This window comes from Ambystoma mexicanum, chromosome 1p, assembly GCF_040938575.1.
Source record: "Ambystoma mexicanum isolate Mex_15411 chromosome 1p, UKY_AmexF1_1, whole genome shotgun sequence".
NCBI classification, from domain to species: domain Eukaryota; kingdom Metazoa; phylum Chordata; class Amphibia; order Caudata; family Ambystomatidae; genus Ambystoma; species Ambystoma mexicanum.
This window is the reverse complement of record NC_090921.1, coordinates 247629082-247648222: the sequence shown is the minus strand read 5'-3', so window position 1 is coordinate 247648222 and position 19141 is coordinate 247629082. Positions and strand designations below refer to the sequence as shown.

General features: G+C 45.3%; 1 protein-coding gene across 1 annotated transcript in view; it reads right to left on the bottom strand.

Moving 5' to 3' along the window:
- The window catches only part of LOC138473089 (vomeronasal type-2 receptor 26-like), a 67718-nt gene that overhangs the window by 33896 nt on the left and 14681 nt on the right, over positions 1–19141 (bottom strand). Inside the window, exon 2 of the mRNA XM_069611623.1 lies at positions 12124–12247. Coding sequence (XP_069467724.1) covers positions 12124–12247 — 124 coding nt within the window. The remainder of the gene's footprint in view (positions 1–12123; positions 12248–19141) is intronic.

Here is a 19141-nt window from a genome sequence, read left to right as displayed (position 1 = left end):
AAACAGCGACAATGTTTTGTCTTGTTATGGTTGCGTGTGCCCACCAAGAAATCCCAGAAAAACAGAGAGAAAAAGGTGGGATTTTGGGTAAGGGGATTTTTATTGGTACTGTGAGGAATTCGACCATCGTCCGCACGGGGAGAGTGCGCTCACCTGGGCTTTTTGATTTTTTGATAAATGAAAATTAATAATGAGAGATCAACCTCCAAGGATTGTGTGAGGCCATTCCGCACACAGTTCATCTGCTTCCCGCACAAAATGCATAGTCGCATGTTCTCCGGGAAGACACAGCCTACAGGCACTGTCTTCCCCTGTCATATTCAGCTGGAATGTGACAGCCCTGAATACACCAAAGCATCTTCAGAAGGGGGAAGGCACACCTTCCTCCAGCCATGAGTAGCCTAATTTAAATATCAAAGGCTCCATGGATCTTCATTTCCATTGTCTTCTGCTGGTGGCAGTGCATACTAATGAAAGATAATTGAAGAAAGCCTGAAGAGGCTTGGTTGCCGGAATAAGACAACAGGAAAGGTGGGACTAACAGCCCTTTGGTATGCAATGTGTCAACTTGAAGCTAGTTCCCACCCCTCTGTATGAAAGGCAGTGAAATGCATGTCTGGGTCCACTATTTACCGTAGGCAAACCCCTGCAGAGCTGACCCCTTTCAGAGGGAGAAGTATGCGGTTTTGGGGAGACAGGAAGTCTGGTCCCAGCACAAACTTCAAGGGAACCCTGCACTTTAATCAAGAGTTACAGAGGGTTCAGTTGACCAGAGAGGCACTTTAATCTACAACGGACAAGGAGATGGGTGGCACTTAGGTGTAAGTTGTCGCCCCCTTGTCTGTCCTGTTGCAGAGCACTCTCGTCCTGACCTCATGCATAACAGAAGATTCTTGGCGGGGACCCAGGATTTGTTCATTAAGTTAGGCTTAACCTGCACCAATCACTGGGATCCATTTGGCTTTAAAAGAGGGCTGAACCCCTCACTTGGCAGATCATCTGAAGACTTTGAAAGGAGTAAGCAGAAGGACTCAATTGGACCTGAGCTGAAGGTACAGTCTACCGTACATCTTCCGCCAGTGAACAAAGGTCTAGAGTTCCAAGAGGCAAGCAAGATCCCTCCCCTAAACATCTCCCAGGGTACAGAGGGAGATACCGGACTCAGAGGATCCGTCCAGCAGCTCCAGAACTGGTACCCATCCAGCACACAGCGTGACCTGCTAGGTTCTACCAGCAAGCTTCCTAGGTGGGAATTGCCGGAGAGCCTCTAAACAAAGGACAAGGCTGCTGCCTGCAATCACTCTCCTGAGATTTGGGCCGGCCGCTTGGAAGGACACGAGCCCTGCGAAGAAGCTAGGAGGAGTGCCATACAAGCATCATCAGCGTCCATCTTTTAAGGACATTTTCGAGACAGTCGAGTCCTCAAACCGCATCCGGCTGCACCGCTGACTTTTGTCACGCAGCAGTCACAAGAGCCATCCAAGCCGCCTCAATCAGCATTCCATATCCGCCAACCAGCACAGAGACGATTCTTGGACCGAGCCGCTGCACCAGACAGCCTGTAGACATCCGTCCAGCTTTGCTTGCTGAACTGCCTGCCGCCTGGTACCCGCAGCTGTCTCCCGCCACTAACTCTGTCTGAAGGTCTGCAAATCGCCCTGGAACCACCTTGATGCTGTCGAGCACCAAGAACTTCTTCAGCAACAGGTACATTGTGGTTCTGCCTCCCTAGTGCTTCTCCAAAAGCCCATAGAGACAGTTACGACCCTTTGCCCCTTGGTGCTGAAACCAAAAACCTTGAACAGTAAGACTGATTACTTTACCAACTACCCTCCTGTCAGTATCCAGAGTGCATCCCATTCCTTTGTGAAACTGTCCATCCTCTGTGTTCTTTTACAGGGTGGGTTGTATTTTGTAGTGTGCTAGAACTGTCTGTTGTAGTAATAATAAAGTAGATTTCTTTTTATTTTTTTACTATGTGCTTTAGCTTTGATTAAGCCTTTCACATCTTAGTCATATGTCATAGTTTCATACATATTTCATCTCTTTTATGTAACTTATACAAAAATAGAACTGATAGAAAAAATGAAAATGAAAAGTATATAAAATTATTTTAGCATCCTAAATTATAACTACCTGCTATTTGTCAAGCATTAGCATTGCGTGATTACAATTGTAGTCTATCCAGGAACATTATGTCTAAAGAAATGGTCTTTACGTGGTTCATCCAAGTTTTTACATTGAGTCAATAGGTGCTCCCGAGTTTCGCAGCTATCTTTTTCATTACAAAACCTGCAGTTTGTTGGTAATTCTAGCTGTTTATTGCATCTAGCAAGTAGATATCTGGCAGGCCACAGGTTAAATCGTACACTCATTATTGGAGCACAATATCTTGGATCCGGGAATTTCAAAAGATATTTCGATATCTGATCTCTTCTTTGAGGGAGGAGACAGGAGTTCATGTATCTTATATGATCTCCACTGCAACATTGTATTTATCCAATCGTTCTCCCAGATCTTTCTTTTTGCTTTGTCCGGTTTCTTTACAAATGTTTCTCTAGAGATATTAAGCCTCATTGCGAGTTTGGAGGCAGCCAATAAGGGCATGGCGGCCTCCATACTCGGTTCCGGGTTCCCTGAATGGGGAAATACCGGGCCATTCCGACATTGGAGGGCCCGGAATTTCCCCCTTCAGGGAACCCGGACCATCCCCATCCCCAATAGAGCCCCCATAGGGCTCAATGGGAATAGGGAGCATGCTAACAATGAGCCCGTTAATGACGGGCCCATTGTTAGCATGCTGGACCGCTCGCAGGACCCGCTAAGGACGTCTGGTAAAACCAGGTGTCCAGAGCACTCCTGCGAGGGGACCTCGTAATAGGGCGGAAAGGGGTTAACGGCTCCGGCACCTTTACCGGCGCCGTTAACCCCTTACTGCCCACCTCGTAATGAGGCCCATTGGCTTTTTCAAGAAGTGTTTCACAAATTTCTCTCCAGTTACTCATCTGTTTGCACGTCTCATTCATTAGAGATATTATTGGGATCAAGGTGTTGTTGTATTTGTGCAGCATCAAGCATTTCCTGTTTAGTGATAGAGTATTCCACCAGACTCGACATTTTAGAGAAGATAAGCCCAGTTCATATCTGATGATTGATATCGGTAGCTAATAGGAACTGGTAATAAAGCTTTCCAATAGAGGCCCTCAATGTAGTCCCAGTTAGGTTGATGTTGAGGCATTTTTGATTCAGCTCCATATGTCACCGTCAGTACTACTATAAGCAATGGGCTGAATGAATATTTCCCATATTTTGCTTGAAGGATTTTGCCTTAAGATGATAGCAGTTTCCTTTTATGTTTCATTTCATGTTGGTATGGTGTGTCACTTTTATTGTTATAAATATTGACTCTGAGATATTTATATTCCGGTACAGATGTGAAGTGAGTTTGATTTATTAACCATTTCTTTCTGAGCTCCTCAGTGATCCTTTTTTGCTTTCTATTCTCATGATATTCGTTTTTGTAGTGTTTATTTCGAGCTTATTTAGGTCTGCGTATTTCTGTAAGGCTGTTAGCTGGCGTTGGTGGCCAATCGGTGTCTGGTCTATCATCACCAGATCATCAGCGTAAAGAAGGCAAGAGATCTGTTGCTTTCCTAGTTTCAGTGGATAGGTGTTTGGTGCTTTTAGATGGAAACTGATGTTGCTGATATAGAAATTGAAGAGTGGCAGCGAGTATACACCCTTGCTTTAGGCCACGAAACATCATTATAGGTTGTGATAGGTGGCCTGTTTCATCCAACCTAACTCTGATGGTGGTATTCGTATACAATTGCATAATTGCATTTAAGATTTAAGTCGGACATCCAGCTGTTTTCAATTTCTCCCATAGTTTTGTGCCCTATATTGAATCGAACGCTTGTTTGAAGTCCACAAACGCTATATGCAGTGGTATCTGGGAGAAACAAACTTGTTCTTTTAACGCTGATAATATTTTAAGGATGGTTGCAGTTACTAATCCTGATATAAAACCTGATTGGTGCTAGTCAGTCTTTTTATCAGTTTTTAGCAATTTTTCAAATCTCTTAATAAGAGTCTTGCATAGATCTTCCCAAAAGAGTCCAGTAGTGCGCGTGGTCTGTAGTTTGTCAGGTCGGTTCTTTCTCCTTTTTTGAATATTGGGGTCAGGATAGACTGCTGCCAAGAGTTAGGAATCCTGCCAGTAAGATCAACTGTGTTAATGATATTGAGAAATACATTGGCCCATTGATCCAGATGTTTTTTTATTGTTGCATTGGATAGACCGTCCGAGGCTGGGGCGTGAGAGGAGCTCAGCTTCTTTAGTTGATATAGCTTTTAGCATATTCTCGTTGTTTGTTTGTTTCCTTTGTGTGATCAGTTGTTTCACAAAGTTTTTATATTTTAATGTTATTTTTTTTTGTTTCTTTTGAGCGGGTATCGTTGGTTAATTTCCTAATTTTGCACTTCATGTCTGCTTTTAATGATCTTATATTGGTGTCTTTTACTTGTTTGTGCACAAATTCAGCCCAATGATGTTTTTGCGATTGCTCTTGAAACAACGCCAGAAAATAATTGTATGGTAAATATGTATCTGTGGGATTCTCCTTTGTTATATGCATGGTCTCTTTAGTTATTTTTGATTTAGTGATTCTATTTTAGTAGATGTCCATTTGACCTTATTTCTTCCATTGTTTAAGGATATTTTTCCAGTGTATGCTGGGTTAACACAAAGTTGGATTGGTCACGCCATGAAGTTTCCAACATGTTGTGATCACTACATGTTGTATCAATGATTCTGAAATGATGTACATTTTTTAGATCTCGTGATGATATGCATATATAATCTATTATGGATTCTGCTCCTTTTCTTTTCCATGTAGCTCTCAGATTCTTATCACCTGAGATAGTTCCATTCATGGTGGTGAAATTTCTCTCATTCATTAGTTTTATCCAGCTCTTGCTTTTTGCTGTTAATTGTTTATTTTCGTCTAGGCATCTCGTGTTTAGATTAGCAACGATTATGGTCGTATTGTGCAGCTGTTCAGATTCTATAATATTTAGCATATCAGTCACCTGCTCAATAAATTTTGTATCTGTTATTAGACCAGGTTTCCAGTATAGATTAAGTATTGCAATTGAGGGATTTAATGGGTGATTTTTTCCATCAAACTCGAGTTTAAGTAATTGTATACAAGGGTTAGGAGTGAGCCATGGGGATAATTTACCACCCGAGTTTAAACGTAGGGCAGCTAGTAATCCTGCTTTATGCAAGGGCTCCAGCAGATCTCATAATTGGGAATTGTTGGTTGTGACGTGATCCAGGCTTCTTGCAATAAGATCAGGTTATAATTGTCTAGAGGCTGTTCAAGATTTCTTTTCAGCAAATGGATAAAGCCTCTGGTGTTCCAGACTAGCATTTTGAATAGGTCATTAGGAATGTTGTTTAAGCTCTAATGATTACTCATATGATTCATTTTTTCAATAGCTTTTGGGAGCCAAGACCAGTTGGTCACAGAAGACTTCTCTTCTCAGGTTTCCTCTTGTGCCTTCGCAATGTATGCGTAGTGGGTGTTTCATCGTATGCCTATTGTGGTTTGGTTCTTGTTTGTGGTTCGGTCTCTCATTGCTCTCTCTTGCAGTTGTATAGGACCGCTTAGTGGTAAGGACTATTCCCAAGAGTGCTAGAGACTCTTTACTGCTCCATATGCGTTCCTTTTTACGATTTGCGACGGGATGTTTAGTGTTGCGGTATCCATCCTTTTTTGAGTTCTTGCTATAGATAGCTTCAATATCTCGGGATTCTATTTGTTTTAGCTCAGTAGTAGCCCAAAAGCTTGTTAATAAGGTAGTCCTACTGGGATATGGATCATTCCTTGCTCTATCTAGCATGGTTATAGTCAGTATGTCAGATCGGCTCAATGTGTTAGGCTTGTTTATTACATCAGGTGTTCGTAATGTTCTTTCATCATCCTCTGTAGGTGTATCGGGCATATTCACCGTTACCATTTTAGCATTTGTATTTTGGGATTTTGAGGATGAGGCCTCGCTCAGATGTGTTTTTTCTTTATTCATTTCAGCATCTTGCTCTTTCGGTTGGATAACCATTTTAGTGATCTTCGAGCTTTGATGGGTAGATACAGGTTTAGTTGAGGTGTGATTTGTGTGCTCACTATTTGTTTTTGGTTCAACTCTAAAAAGCTTTGCGACTTCGGATGAGAGATAATTTTTTTGAGGTCTCTCTATTCTCCTCTCTGTCAGTTCTTGTGTTCCGTTACTTTCCTCATCAGTTACATTTATTATGATCTTATTTTCTTCATTTTCATATTTTGATGTAAACAAGTAGGTAGATATATTTAACATAATTTCTTCTGTGGTAGTTATGTCAAGGTTGACATCATCTTGCTCCAGAGGTGGATTGACATTTTGTGTGTTCGAGTCAATCTTGCTCTTCTGTTGATAAATATTAATTTGCATTATATTCTCAGGGATTATAGGGGCTGTTTGATTATTCACAAACCTTTTGGATCTTGAGGTAAACATTTTTGGAATATTTTTTATATTTTTTTTGGTTGAGGCTTACTTTGCACTTTTTCATTATTGCTTTTTCCTTTTTTGGCAGGAGAATAACTCAAACATTGATTCAGTTGTATTTTCCATTGTTTCTATGATATAATTAGGATAATTTATGGTTTTGCTTTCAGTTGTTTCCTAGCCGGAACTCAATGTATGTTTTTTGGCTGTCTTTATTGGTTGAATTGGTGTTATTGAGTTATTATTAGGCCATATGCTGTTTGTTGTTTTGCTTAAGTCGATATTAGTATCGCGTGTGTCACTATCAAGCTTTTTTGTTTGCAACTGATAGCATTTAGCTATTAGATCTTGTGTAGTGGTAGCTCGTGAAGGAGTTTCTCTATGTTCACATACAAGATTAATAGCTGGTTTAATGGATCTATTTTGCTGGCTATTATTTGTGATATCAGTATTTGATGTTGCATTTTTTTTTGAAGGGTCTCAAATAGTTTGGTCAAGCCGTATAGACCAGTATTCATTGAAGAATGAGTTATTTCATATGCCAGATTATAGGCTTCTTTAAGCCAAACAAAGGCATTTGCGTGGGTTTGACAAATGAGGGTTCAGAGAAACTAGATGTGTTGTCAAATGAAGCACTTGCATTTGGGTATAAGATGGGTGAGTGAGGTAAATCTGCATGATGAATTGCAGAAGTTCCGAATTGCGTTTTACGAACAACTTGTCAGAGTTTACTTTTGTTTGATGCCATGCTCAGTGATTCATTTGCCGGGGAAGATTTCATGTTCCTATTTTCACAGTTAGATAAATCATTAGGGTTATTTTCCTTAGAGGTCGCAGAATTTCCATTTGGCTCAGGAGAGCCGGTTTCAGGTTTCTATGAATGCAGTTTGGTATGTTCACATCAAGCTGTTCACTACTCAGGAACTTGTTTTTTATTATTTCCGAGTATAATGGAATACAGGCCTTTGTCACTCCTAGACGTCCTGGGAAAATGTATGCGATAATCCTATTAATGAGATTGAAACAGTGGCTCCAGATGTCAAAGAATTTCGACAACAGACAGGCTGGTTTTGTTAAAGAAGTGGGGTGCAACTTAAACCTACTGATATTGGGCCTTCTAAAAAATGGTCAGGGCATAAAAACAAATACTATACATGGCAAGTATAAACCTGCAACAAGCTTTCAACACCATAGAGCGCCCAGATTTATGGAAGAAACTGGAAGACAAAGGATACCCGAATGACCTGTTGGCAGCGATTAGTCACAGGAACAAGTATGAGTGTTAAGCTGGACTGTCATGGAACCCTTACAAAGAAAATTGAAACTTTAAAGGGTTTAAAACAAGGATTACCGCTTGCTCCAACCCTATTTAATTTCTTTATAGAAGATCTGAAAAGAATTCTGAAAGATAAAATTACTTTTGCACCAGAAATGAAAGGAACTGAGGTTGGCTGGCTATTATATGCAGACGGCGTAGTTATTTTGGATCTCACCAAGATTGGGCTACAAAGGAAACTAGATATTCTTCAAAAATATGTGGAGAAAAATGGCTTGAAAATAAACGCTGATAAGTCTGAGATCATGATATTGGGGGAGGAGAGAGGAGAAAGAAAAAAGAAAGAAAGCTGGTGGCGTAATGGGAAACGCTTAGTCCCAGTCAGAGAACTAAAATACCTGGGTGTAATGCTAAGTACGACATAGGGTGAAAATGCCTGGATAGACTGCCTAAAGTTTAAAGTCAAAAGTTTTACAGCACCAGGAAGGGCGATTGATAGACGGTATGGAAAGTTGTCCCTCCAACCAACTATAACCTTCTACAAGCAAAAGGTAACACATGTCCTTACCTTTGGGGCTGAGGCCTGTCTGGGCCTAAAACGTGATCTCTGGGATGTTTTGGAAGGTTTCTTTTGGTAACGTATTCTACATCTACCATTGGCAGTCCCTTTAGCAGTCATCAGGCATGAACTGGGCCTAACATCACTACATGCAAAAGTAGTCTGGAACTTTTTTACTCTTTTTCGTAAAATACATTTGGGAAATTGTCCTCCTCAATTTGAGGTTATTAGGATGAGAGACTCTGATCCTAAGGATTCGGGGCCTAGATTTGTGGAAAGAGGAGTGTACTCTACTACTCAAGAATTGAGATACATCTACCGAAAACTTGTGTGAAAATCCGAACCTGCTAAAAAGGATTCTATGGGCTGACGATTGGCATATAACTGAGGAAAAAAAAGCAAAGTCAGTTACCCATACTCTTTCGAGATCAAACCACGGGCTTCTGAACGTGACTCCAGAATATCTGAAAAAATGTCCTCACAATAAACAAAGAGTCCTGTTTCTGAGATTTGGGCTCAACGTATTACATAACAGAACCACTCTTAAAATATGACAAGCACTTGGAGTCAAGCAAATGTCGTTTTTGTGATTCGCAACCAGAATCCCTGAAACACTGGACCCTGTTCTGCCCATCCATAAAAGATCTGAGAACAATTCATTTATATGGGAAAATTGGAGAGTTAGTGGGTTGTGATGCGGAGAAATGGTGGGATCTGGTGTATGGTGGACAAAATCAGAGAGTTAATTTTGCCACGATTAAATTCCTTGCGGCTGTTTTAAAAAACTGAGGGAGCAGGAGGGGACACAATCGTGAACAGAAAGACTTCTATAAACTATAGGCTGCTAAAGAAATGATGGGAGGGGGGATTTTATGGACAAAGGAAAGGGAGTTTTTGAGTTTTTTGTTTTTCTCTTTTTCTTTGCTTCTCTTTGCTTTTTTCGCGGGTATATTCTTCTCTTTGGGGATACTCGTGGAAAGTAAGTGAACGTTTGTAATAAACTGAATACACTTAATAATAATAATTTTTAAAAATTGAATTTGTTCAAATGTGTTTTCATTATGGGCTTAGCCATCATGTGAGTTTCATTAGTAGAAACGTTTGGTTCCAAATGAAAGCAGTCAATTTCTCTCATAGAGGGGAGTGCAAAAATAGTTTGTGTTTGACATGTCAGCATGCGATATTTGGGATTCTTTGTCTATTACTGACATTGCTCTCTCCTTATCATGGTCGAATTCTTGCATTTGTCCTTTAGCTAAAAGGGCCCTTTTTTCCGATGTCATTTCCTTAATGTGGTTTGCCTGGGTCATCGGGAACCACCATTGGCGAAAGTCCGTCGTTAGCGATTTCAAGCGTGTCAGTTTCAAGTTTGCTCTTTTGGATCTCTTTTCGTTATCCTTCGGGAACAGGTAGCGTCGAGGAGTTTGAAAGCGGTATATGTTTGGTTTTCTCGTGTTCCAGGATGTTAGTAGGCATATCGGTTTTTAATGTGTATGCAGTCATTTCTGTGGTGCGCCTTGTATAATCACCAAGTGTGTGCTACTCGTCAATGGATAGCGCTGCCCACTGAACAGTGGAACAGCACTTGTTACAAGCACTCAGCTAGAAGAGCGCGCGCACGTCTATTTATGGGGTAGCTGGGTAAAGAGGCAGGGCCTCATGCTGTAGATAAAGAAAACTGCAATTTAGTGTCTTTAAACAAAAACTTTGTAGCAGTTCTTGGATTTACAGTATCAGCAAGTTCAAAACAGTATTAGTCACGGACCAAACAATGTAGCGAGCTGTATTTTCTCCACAATGGATTGCAACGAGGCTGACAAGAGCACAGCGGACCACGGCGGAACAGCACTGTTAAAAACACTCAGCTAGAAGCGCTGTAGCTATTTGTATAGAACCTTGACTGGACAGTCCCTTATATCATTGGGTAATCATTGTATTTAAGCTGTGTTGCAACTAACCAACGATCCACGACCTTGGGGAGATAAGCTTGCCATTCCGGCCACATTACCAAAATTGGACAAAGAGGTCTTATAATTCACTTTTATTCCAATCTGTCCGGGTCCCTTCTTGTGTACTAGAGGTGTGGGGTTGACTAATGCTTTAGAAACCGATATTCATCCCTGGACCACTGGTGCCCCGGAAGTTGATTCGTCACAGACCCACAGGACCAGTGGAAAGGAGACAGTGCAGCCTGGAAGCCATGTGTATTTTCTTGGAAATCTATAAAGACAAATGACCTAGGGATCGATGAAGGGAATGTTATAGGTATTTAATTAGTGGAAAGCAGCCCACCTCGATGTAAGCAAGTGAAGCAAATATCTAAAACAAGATTTTGGCATTTCACATTGTACACGTTTGCAGGGGATTATTGCAAACTAACTTTTAACAAAATAGAAAAATAAATCAACTGTTAGGTAATATTTAAAAAGAAATACGGTAGTAACCCGTGCGACTAACAATACAAAATAACATCTTCGTATCACACACCACAAATAGTTCACTTTTGGGTTTAACCAGCAGAGGCTGTTATTGCTCAACTGGAATGGGTCCCATTTATCAACCGTGGAAATGGTTAATGTCGAGGTAAGCCTGCGAGCTTACATTGATCTATCGGCAGCAGGCTTAATAACCGATTGAAACTTAGAAAGGTAAAATAGGTTTCAAATAGAGTCGAGATGGCTGATTGGGATTCAAAGGCTGCCTGAAAACATTACCAAGAGGTGCTGTCTGGGTCTTAAACACGAGAGGTTTTGCTTTGGCATCAAGAACACAGCAGAAACGCACAAATGCCTCTTCAGGCAGGACCTCAGTACATGTTCTGCTCAGTGTTCCTTCAACCCCACCATTTCTCTTATATAAGCATAGGGAGCTACTTCCCAGCTTCTGCCCTTTAAGGAGAAATGTCTGAAGCCTTGAGCAACACTGGTCCATTCTTTCAGCTGTCTTGTTCCCTCTACATTATAAGTGCTATTGCTGTAGCATATGTCCCAGGGCTGAACCTCGGACAACACCAGCTGCAGTGAACAATAAAGAACTTCCAGATATGTGGCTAGACCAGCTAAGGAGCCATGCCCACCTGGTGAAGGTATGGCATAGACGCAAACTAGAAAGGTAGGCTTAGGGCACTGTGACCTAGCACACACCAGGCAACTGCACTTCCGGCCTGGACCTCACAAGTGCCACCACTGCTTTGAACGGAAGGTGTGGCAGCAGCACTGATAATTCATAGTTAGAGCGATACACACCAGTGCCAAGTAACAATGCTGCTGTGGTCAAGGAGGATTCTCTTAGTTTTAGTCCAGGAAAGAGTATCATGCCCACAAGAAGGCGAGGAAGGTCAGACGTTCCAGAAGGCAGAGCGTGGTATACTGCAGCTGCTGTTGTCAGCTAACACTTCTGCTGCTATCTACCTCTACAGTTTAGTCTGCTGAACCTTTCATCAGAGATACCACTCGATTCCTTCTTTGCTGGAGCTCTGTTGCAGAATACTGGTATTAAAAGGTATGAATTCATATGTTTTGATAAATATCTTTGTGACGTGCTAATGTTACAACTGATTTTAATGTGATTGGAATCTGTGTTTCTGAGATCTGTAATAATCCATGCTGTAACTGTGCATGTGGCAATACCACTGTGTAAAGATATGCAGAAAATAAATGAGCTAGCAGACTTTCCCCAAAACATTACTTTTTGTGCGTACATCAAAATGAGTGTGTTAAGTGGGATACTTGAGGCTCACCAGTCTGGTTGGAAACCTCTCCCTCAGAGCACTGGATGCAGTCATAGCAGCAGACTCCTTGACCATCTCGAGTGGATTTCCTGAAGCCTGCAGTGCACATTTCACTGCATGATGACTGGGGGATCTAGGGAAAGAGACAAACGTAGCTTTCAATTTTTATATCTGTCTGTATATTAGCACAAATATGTGGGGTGTCAGCCAATCAGGATGCTCTTAACACGGGCCATTTTCACCCTGGGGGGTCGGTGGGGGGCAATCGGGAGGCTCAGAGAGCAGGCTGTACTGTATTGTACAAGCCATCGTTCTGAGTAGCCTGGGCAGGCAGCGCCCCCTTCCCTTCCCCGCTCCCCCTTTACAACTTTCCCACACAGGTGCTAATGGTGTCTTTTTTTATTCCTAGAAAAAAAAGAAACATACCTTTGTTGCGTGCCCCGGGCCTACGCAGTGCTGCTGCCAGCCCAGTCAGTTTTCCATGCTGATGACAGCATGGTCATCAACATGGAAAAAAGACTTCCCTGTAAGCAGCACTGCGCTGCACCAAGAAGCAGACCAAATGTACGTTTCTTTCTTTTAAAAAAAAATAAAACCCTCCATTAGCACCCGTGTAGGTAACTACATGCATCTAATAGCGATATTAGCCTCAGTTTGCCGACCTTCGGTAATGGCACTGCTGCCCTCGTTAAGGGACCCTCGCTTCGCTCTAGTCCTTAACTTGGGCGGCGGGCCATTACCGACTGGGTCGTCCCGCCGCCTCGGTTAATATCGGCTCATTATAACACTGTACCACTCTCCTGAGCTGCCTTTTTTGCTGCCTTTGGCCTTGTGCCCCGTCCCTCCACCGATTTCTCCCTCCCACTACAACTCGAAGAGATAGCACCATGCGGTGCTAACAGCATCAAGTACCTGTTTGCGGTCTGGCCATTGGCGGTAACTGCCCAAAGACTTGGGCTTGGACTAATAGGCCGCTATTGCTAAAATCTGCTTGCGAAACAGGTTCTTCATGCTACATTAATTTGGCATAAGTAGTTCCTTTAGTTAAGAAATAGATTAGAATAAATGTTGCAGCCTAGGCGTTGCAAAGGAATACACAATCCTTTTTCATACCATTGAAAGCCTAGATTAATTCTCAGTAATCATCACTACTCAGAGTGATACACTTCCTCACCACATTCACATAGTATTGAGGCAGAGTTACCCAGAGCCACCCAGAACAGAAACCCTACACAAGGCAAATCCTTGTTTACAAATAAAACAGAGTTATTATATGTTGTGACTTAAGCCCCTCCTGGCTCGTGCCAAAGTTACATGTCACCAAGTTAATAAAAAAAGGCACGCACTTCTGTCCAAGCACCAGTTTAATCCAGAACAATGAGTCCTTGGGCCTATTTCATGGAATGATTTGCGTAGAAAATAGTGAGCTTGCACGCCAGTTTGTGTATTTATGGAACAAAAGGCGCAGGGCTTACCAGGGACTTGCGAGGAATCCGCGCTGGTCCAACACATCACTGTGACACCACGAACGCCTTGTGCGAGACTCGTAGCGAAGGGGCCTTGGGTACTGCGCAGTCACCAAAGAAGGGTGCAGAACACAGGGAATGGGGAACAACAGAACAACAAACGAAAATATGGGCGTAACGGAATTGAACAGGTCTCGCCGGCGAGCGGTATAATACGTGCAAATCCTGAAACATGTACGCCACGCGATCAGGGCGGATACGTCAACGTGCACAGAAACAAATGCATAAAAAGCATGCGCGATCAACAACGTGCGTATACAGCTACGATGAATGTACCATTTGTCGCAGCAGTGATCGTGGGACACCGCAGGAGGAAGAGTATGGCCAGATTTTTCTACCTAGGACGAGCCTTTTTGGGATGCCTGATGACCAGGTCTATGGCAGGTGTAGGTTTCCACCTCATATGATATTAAACCTGGTCACGGAGTGGGAGGATGACCTTACATCACCCACCCTGTACGCCAAAGCACTGAGCCCCTTGGAAAAGGTGCTCAATGGTCTGCATTTATTGGCCACAGGGTCATTTCAACTGACAACTGCCATAGTTGGGGGCATTTCACAGCCCACGCAGTTACGCTGCCCACACCAGGTGTTGGCAATAATGACTGCACGCCCCTCAGTCCGCAGGCACATCTACATGCCCAGAACACAGAAAGGCAGGCCGTGGTCCAGGATTTTTATGGGGTGGCACACTTCCCTAGAGTGCTTGGTGCCATCGATTGCACCCATGTGGCTCTACATCCACCTAGGGTGACAGAGCACATATATCGCAATCGCAAGCACTGGCATTCCATCAACTTGCAGGTTGTATGTGATGCCGAGAGTATCATTACTTCTGTGTATGCAAACTATCCAGGGTCCGCCCATGATAGTTTCATATTCAGAATGTCACCCCTACACCGTGCCCTGGAAGCTGTGAGGCATGACAACACATGGCTCATTGGTGAGTATAAATGCCTGTGCACATGCATGGATGTCGCACAAACACACAAATACACGCCAATGACAAACCTTTCGCCTGTACAGGGGACAGTGCCTACCCTCTGAGCACCTACATAATGAGGCCAATACAGAACCCTGCCACGCCACCCCAGGTAAGATACAACACAGTCCATATTGCAACTCGGGAGCGCACATTCGGTGTGCTCATATCACAGTGATGGGGACTGGGGAGGGGGAATCCCATGTGGAGGGGGCTGCCTGCAGGGTGGAGTCACGGGTGATGGGGGCTTGGTCTGTCCCATGCAGAGGGGGCTGCCTGCAGGTTGGGGGAACAGGTGATGGGGGCTGGGGTATCCCATGTGGAGGGGGATGCCTGCAGGGTGAGGCACAGGTGATGGGGGCTGAGATGTGGGTGTCCCGTCAGGAGGGGACTGCTTGCCGCGGATTATGCAGTTACACAATTTAGTTGGGGTGTGGCCGAGGATTGCAAGGTGTTTTCGTGCGATTTTGCTGGTTTGCGGCCAGGTATCATGCAGTGTTTTTGCACAATTTTGCTGGGGTGCGGCCAGAGATCGCGGGTTGTTTTTGTGTGATTATGCTGGGGTGCGGCTGGGTTTTGTGAGGTGTTTTCACGTGATTTTGCTGGAGTGTGGCCGGGGAATGTGGGGTGTTTTTGCACGATAGCGCTGGGGTGCGGCCAGGAATTGTGAGGTGTTTACGCGCGATTATGTTGGGGTGCGGCCGGGTATCGTGGGGTGTTTTTGCACGATTATGCTGGGGTGCTGCCCGGAATTGCGAGGTGTTTACGCTCCATTAAACTGGGGTGCGACCAGGGATCGCTGGGTGTTTTCATGCGATTACGCTGGGGTGCGGCTGGGAATTGCGAGTTGTTTACACCCGATTAGTCTGGGGTGCGACGGGGATCGAGGGGTGATTTCACGGGATTACGCTGGGGTGCGTCCGGGGATTGAAAGGTGTTTTCGTGCGATTTGGCTGGGGTGCGGCTGGGGATTGCGAGGTGTTTTCGCATTAATTGGCTGGGTGGAGGCCGGGGATCGCAGGGTGTTTTCACGCGATGTCGCTAGAGGGGATGTATGCTGGCCCTGGGATGGCGCGGAGGCATGCGCCATTTTAGGCATTTCACTTGCTTTTTACTGCGCATGGGAGCGTTACTAACGCAGCTTGCTATTTCTTGCGCTACGGCTACTGATGCCTCTGGAAATCCATGAATATGCATGCCGTGCAAACATTTCTCTGCCACGGTGGCGCAGACTCCTCGTCGGCGCGTGGACCTTGCGCCTTTTCTGCGCTAGATTGTATGAGTCGGGCCCCTTGTGTTTTGGGTGGGCCCCGGGGTTTCCCTCCAGGCCCGGGCCTCCTCTCGGAACCTGCAACAATATGACAACATGATAACTGACGACGAGGGTGGGATGCGGCCCGTTGCCTATCTCGAGGTCCGGGCCACTGCCTGCCCCTGCCGCGCTGCCGGCGCCGCAATGCTCACTCCCATATGGGGACATTGGCGCAAGGCTCCTGGGTGCTCCATGAGGGGGGGAGTTTGCAGGCAGCGTGGCGCTGCCGGCAGCAGGGCACTTGGACGTCTCCGTTGCGGCCCTTTCATAATATTAAAGTCTGCCGACTGAGGAAGATCTCGACAACACAGCCCATGTGCCGTCGCGAGTACGGACTTCCACCCAAGTGACTGAAGAAGCAGAAGCAGTAACCTCTGCAGCCCTTTTCATAATGTCAAAGTCTCCCAACTGGGTGAGCCCTCGATCGCGCAGCCCATGTGCCGCAGTGAGGACGCACACATGACGGGGGGAGCGATGGTCCATGTGGCCTGCCAGCTGTACTAAAGGAACCGTCTTGCTCCGGACCCTTCCGCCTAGGGGAGCATGGACTTGGCACGGCGTACCGCTGCCTCTCTTCGCTTGTGTTGGGGGGGAGCCTCCTTGCCGCTACAAGTACTAAGACAACTCCCGAATGGGGGAGTCTGATAACGGTGCAGCGCCGAACACACTGCAAGTGAAAGAAAAAATATATAAACGAAGCGCAGACTCTCGCCTTGCGGGTGGAAGGAGAGAGGGTGATGCCGTGACGACGATGCCGCCAAAATAGTTTTAACTAGTTATAACTTTCATCCGGGAGTAAAGAGCAGGGGCGCCTCCAAAGGGTGGCCAAGGGGGGCCACGGCCACCCTTATAGAAAGGCTGGCCCCCCTATTGGCCACCCCCGTGAAAAAGCAACAAAAATATTTTTTTTTCGCACTGAACTGTGCATGGACATTAACATGCCCAGTTCAGTGCGAAAAAAAGGATTTATTTTTTCCTTTTTTGCTGTGTCCCACAGCCTTTGATGGTCTGGGGCAAGAGAATGAATTAAGGCATAAAAAATGTATGCCAAGAACATATAGCCTGCAGGGCGGGAGTCGTTGCAACGTGTGTCCCACTGTATTCAATGCGTGTGTGTGGCCCATGTGTTGGGCAGTGCCGAGTGGCTCCAGGTTGCCTCTGTCTGTTTCTCTGGGGTTGGCAGACGTCACACCCATGTAGCAGCGTGCAGGCACCATGTCCAGAGCAGCAGACCACACAATAGATGTTTTGACCAGCTCCCAGAGGCACAGCAGTTACCCTGCACCCATCTATGTCTGCGGTGCTGGTGCACACACAGTCAGCGCCCCCACCGCCACTTCTCTTTTCTCGGCTACAACAGAGCCTATCCTGTGAGTGGCTCAATCAACTCCTTCTGTTTTGCCTTTTGGCTCTGGTGAGAAATGTTGCACTTTATTTCCCTTCCTTGCTTTAAGCTGAAGCCTAAATTGAATTACCTCAAGGCTGCCAAGCTCAAATTACAGGCGGTCCTGCAAGCGGCTAAGCAGGGGAGAGACAGCACTCCTGTGTATGGACAGGGGCGCCTCCAAAGGGTGGCCAAGGGGGGCCATGGCCACCCTTATAGAAAGGCTGGCCCCCCTATTGGCCACCCCCGTGAAAAAGCAACAAAAATATTTTTTTTTTCGCACTGAACTGTGCATGGACATTAACATGCCCAGTTCAGTGCGAAAAAAAGGATTTATTTTTTCCTTTTTTGCTGTGTCCCACAGCCTTTGATGGTCTGGGGCAAGAGAATGAATTAAGGCATAAAAAATGTATGCCAAGAACATATAGCCTGCAGGGCGGGAGTCGTTGCAACGTGTGTCCCACTGTATTCAATGCGTGTGTGTGGCCCATGTGTTGGGCAGTGCCGAGTGGCTCCAGGTTGCCTCTGTCTGTTTCTCTGGGGTTGGCAGACGTCACACCCATGTAGCAGCGTGCAGGCACCATGTCCAGAGCAGCAGACCACACAATAGATGTTTTGACCAGCTCCCAGAGGCACAGCAGTTACCCTGCACCCATCTATGTCTGCGGTGCTGGTGCACACACAGTCAGCGCCCCCACCGTCACTTCTCTTTTCTCGGCTACAACAGAGCCTATCCTGTGAGTGGCTCAATCAACTCCTTCTGTTTTGCCTTTTGGCTCTGGTGAGAAATGTTGCACTTTATTTCCCTTCCTTGCTTTAAGCTGAAGCCTAAATTGAATTACCTCAAGGCTGCCAAGCTCAAATTACAGGCGGTCCTGCAAGCGGCTAAGCAGGGGAGAGACAGCACTCCTGTGTATGGATGTAGGGGCGGTGGGACGCGTCCTCTAATTGGCCAGCTCCAGGTGCCGGTGGCTTGCCTGGGCAGGTCCCCAAATGTGAGCCCAAGACAGGGGAGTGAGCCAGAAGCATGCGTTCCCCTATCCGCAGAGTGGTGCATTTCTTTGCACGCACCTAAGAAAGACAGCCCGGCAGACAGCAGCAGCAGGGGCCATGCAGGAACCGATGCAGGTAGCCCACAGCCAGCCTCACCTCCACACTACGGATCTCATCACTTTAAGGGGAGCCCATAAGCCACACTGCTGGCAAGCTAGCAGAGGTGCATTCCCATGACCTTGCTACCCAGGGCCAGGCCAGTTATACAGCTGCATTTCACTGCAGATATATCCCAGAGCCATTAAAATTAAAGCAAGCCATCTTAAATGTAACGCCACCATTCACTGGCAATGCATGGAGTCAAAGCGCCAGTGGAAAGGCAATTGCATCTCTTCAAGCCCAAAGTGAAACAGGAACATCATTAGAGAGCTGTGGAAGGGAATCCACTGCATTATGGAAATCATAATGTATTATGTATTTATACTGGGCCCCTTACTGCAACAATAGTCTCACCTAGCCGAGGCTCCTCCCGCGCTGGTGTATTGTGCCCACACGGCAGAGAAGCAGGTTATCACAAGTGCGGGTCAGGGAGGTAAAGAGAAACTCATGTGGTGTGCCCAAGGCTGTCAGTGGTACTGCATGCAAAGGAGACCTGGGCTGCAACGCTGAGAGATGATTCCACCAGGCAGGCAAGAAGCACACTTCAGAGCTGAGAGGTAAGCAGAGTGTGTCTGGAGATACAGTCTGAAGAACAAGAGTATTCCTAAGAAAGTCTAACTTTTAAATTGCCTGGGTTTTTTATGCACACTGACAGGTGGTGACTTTACCTA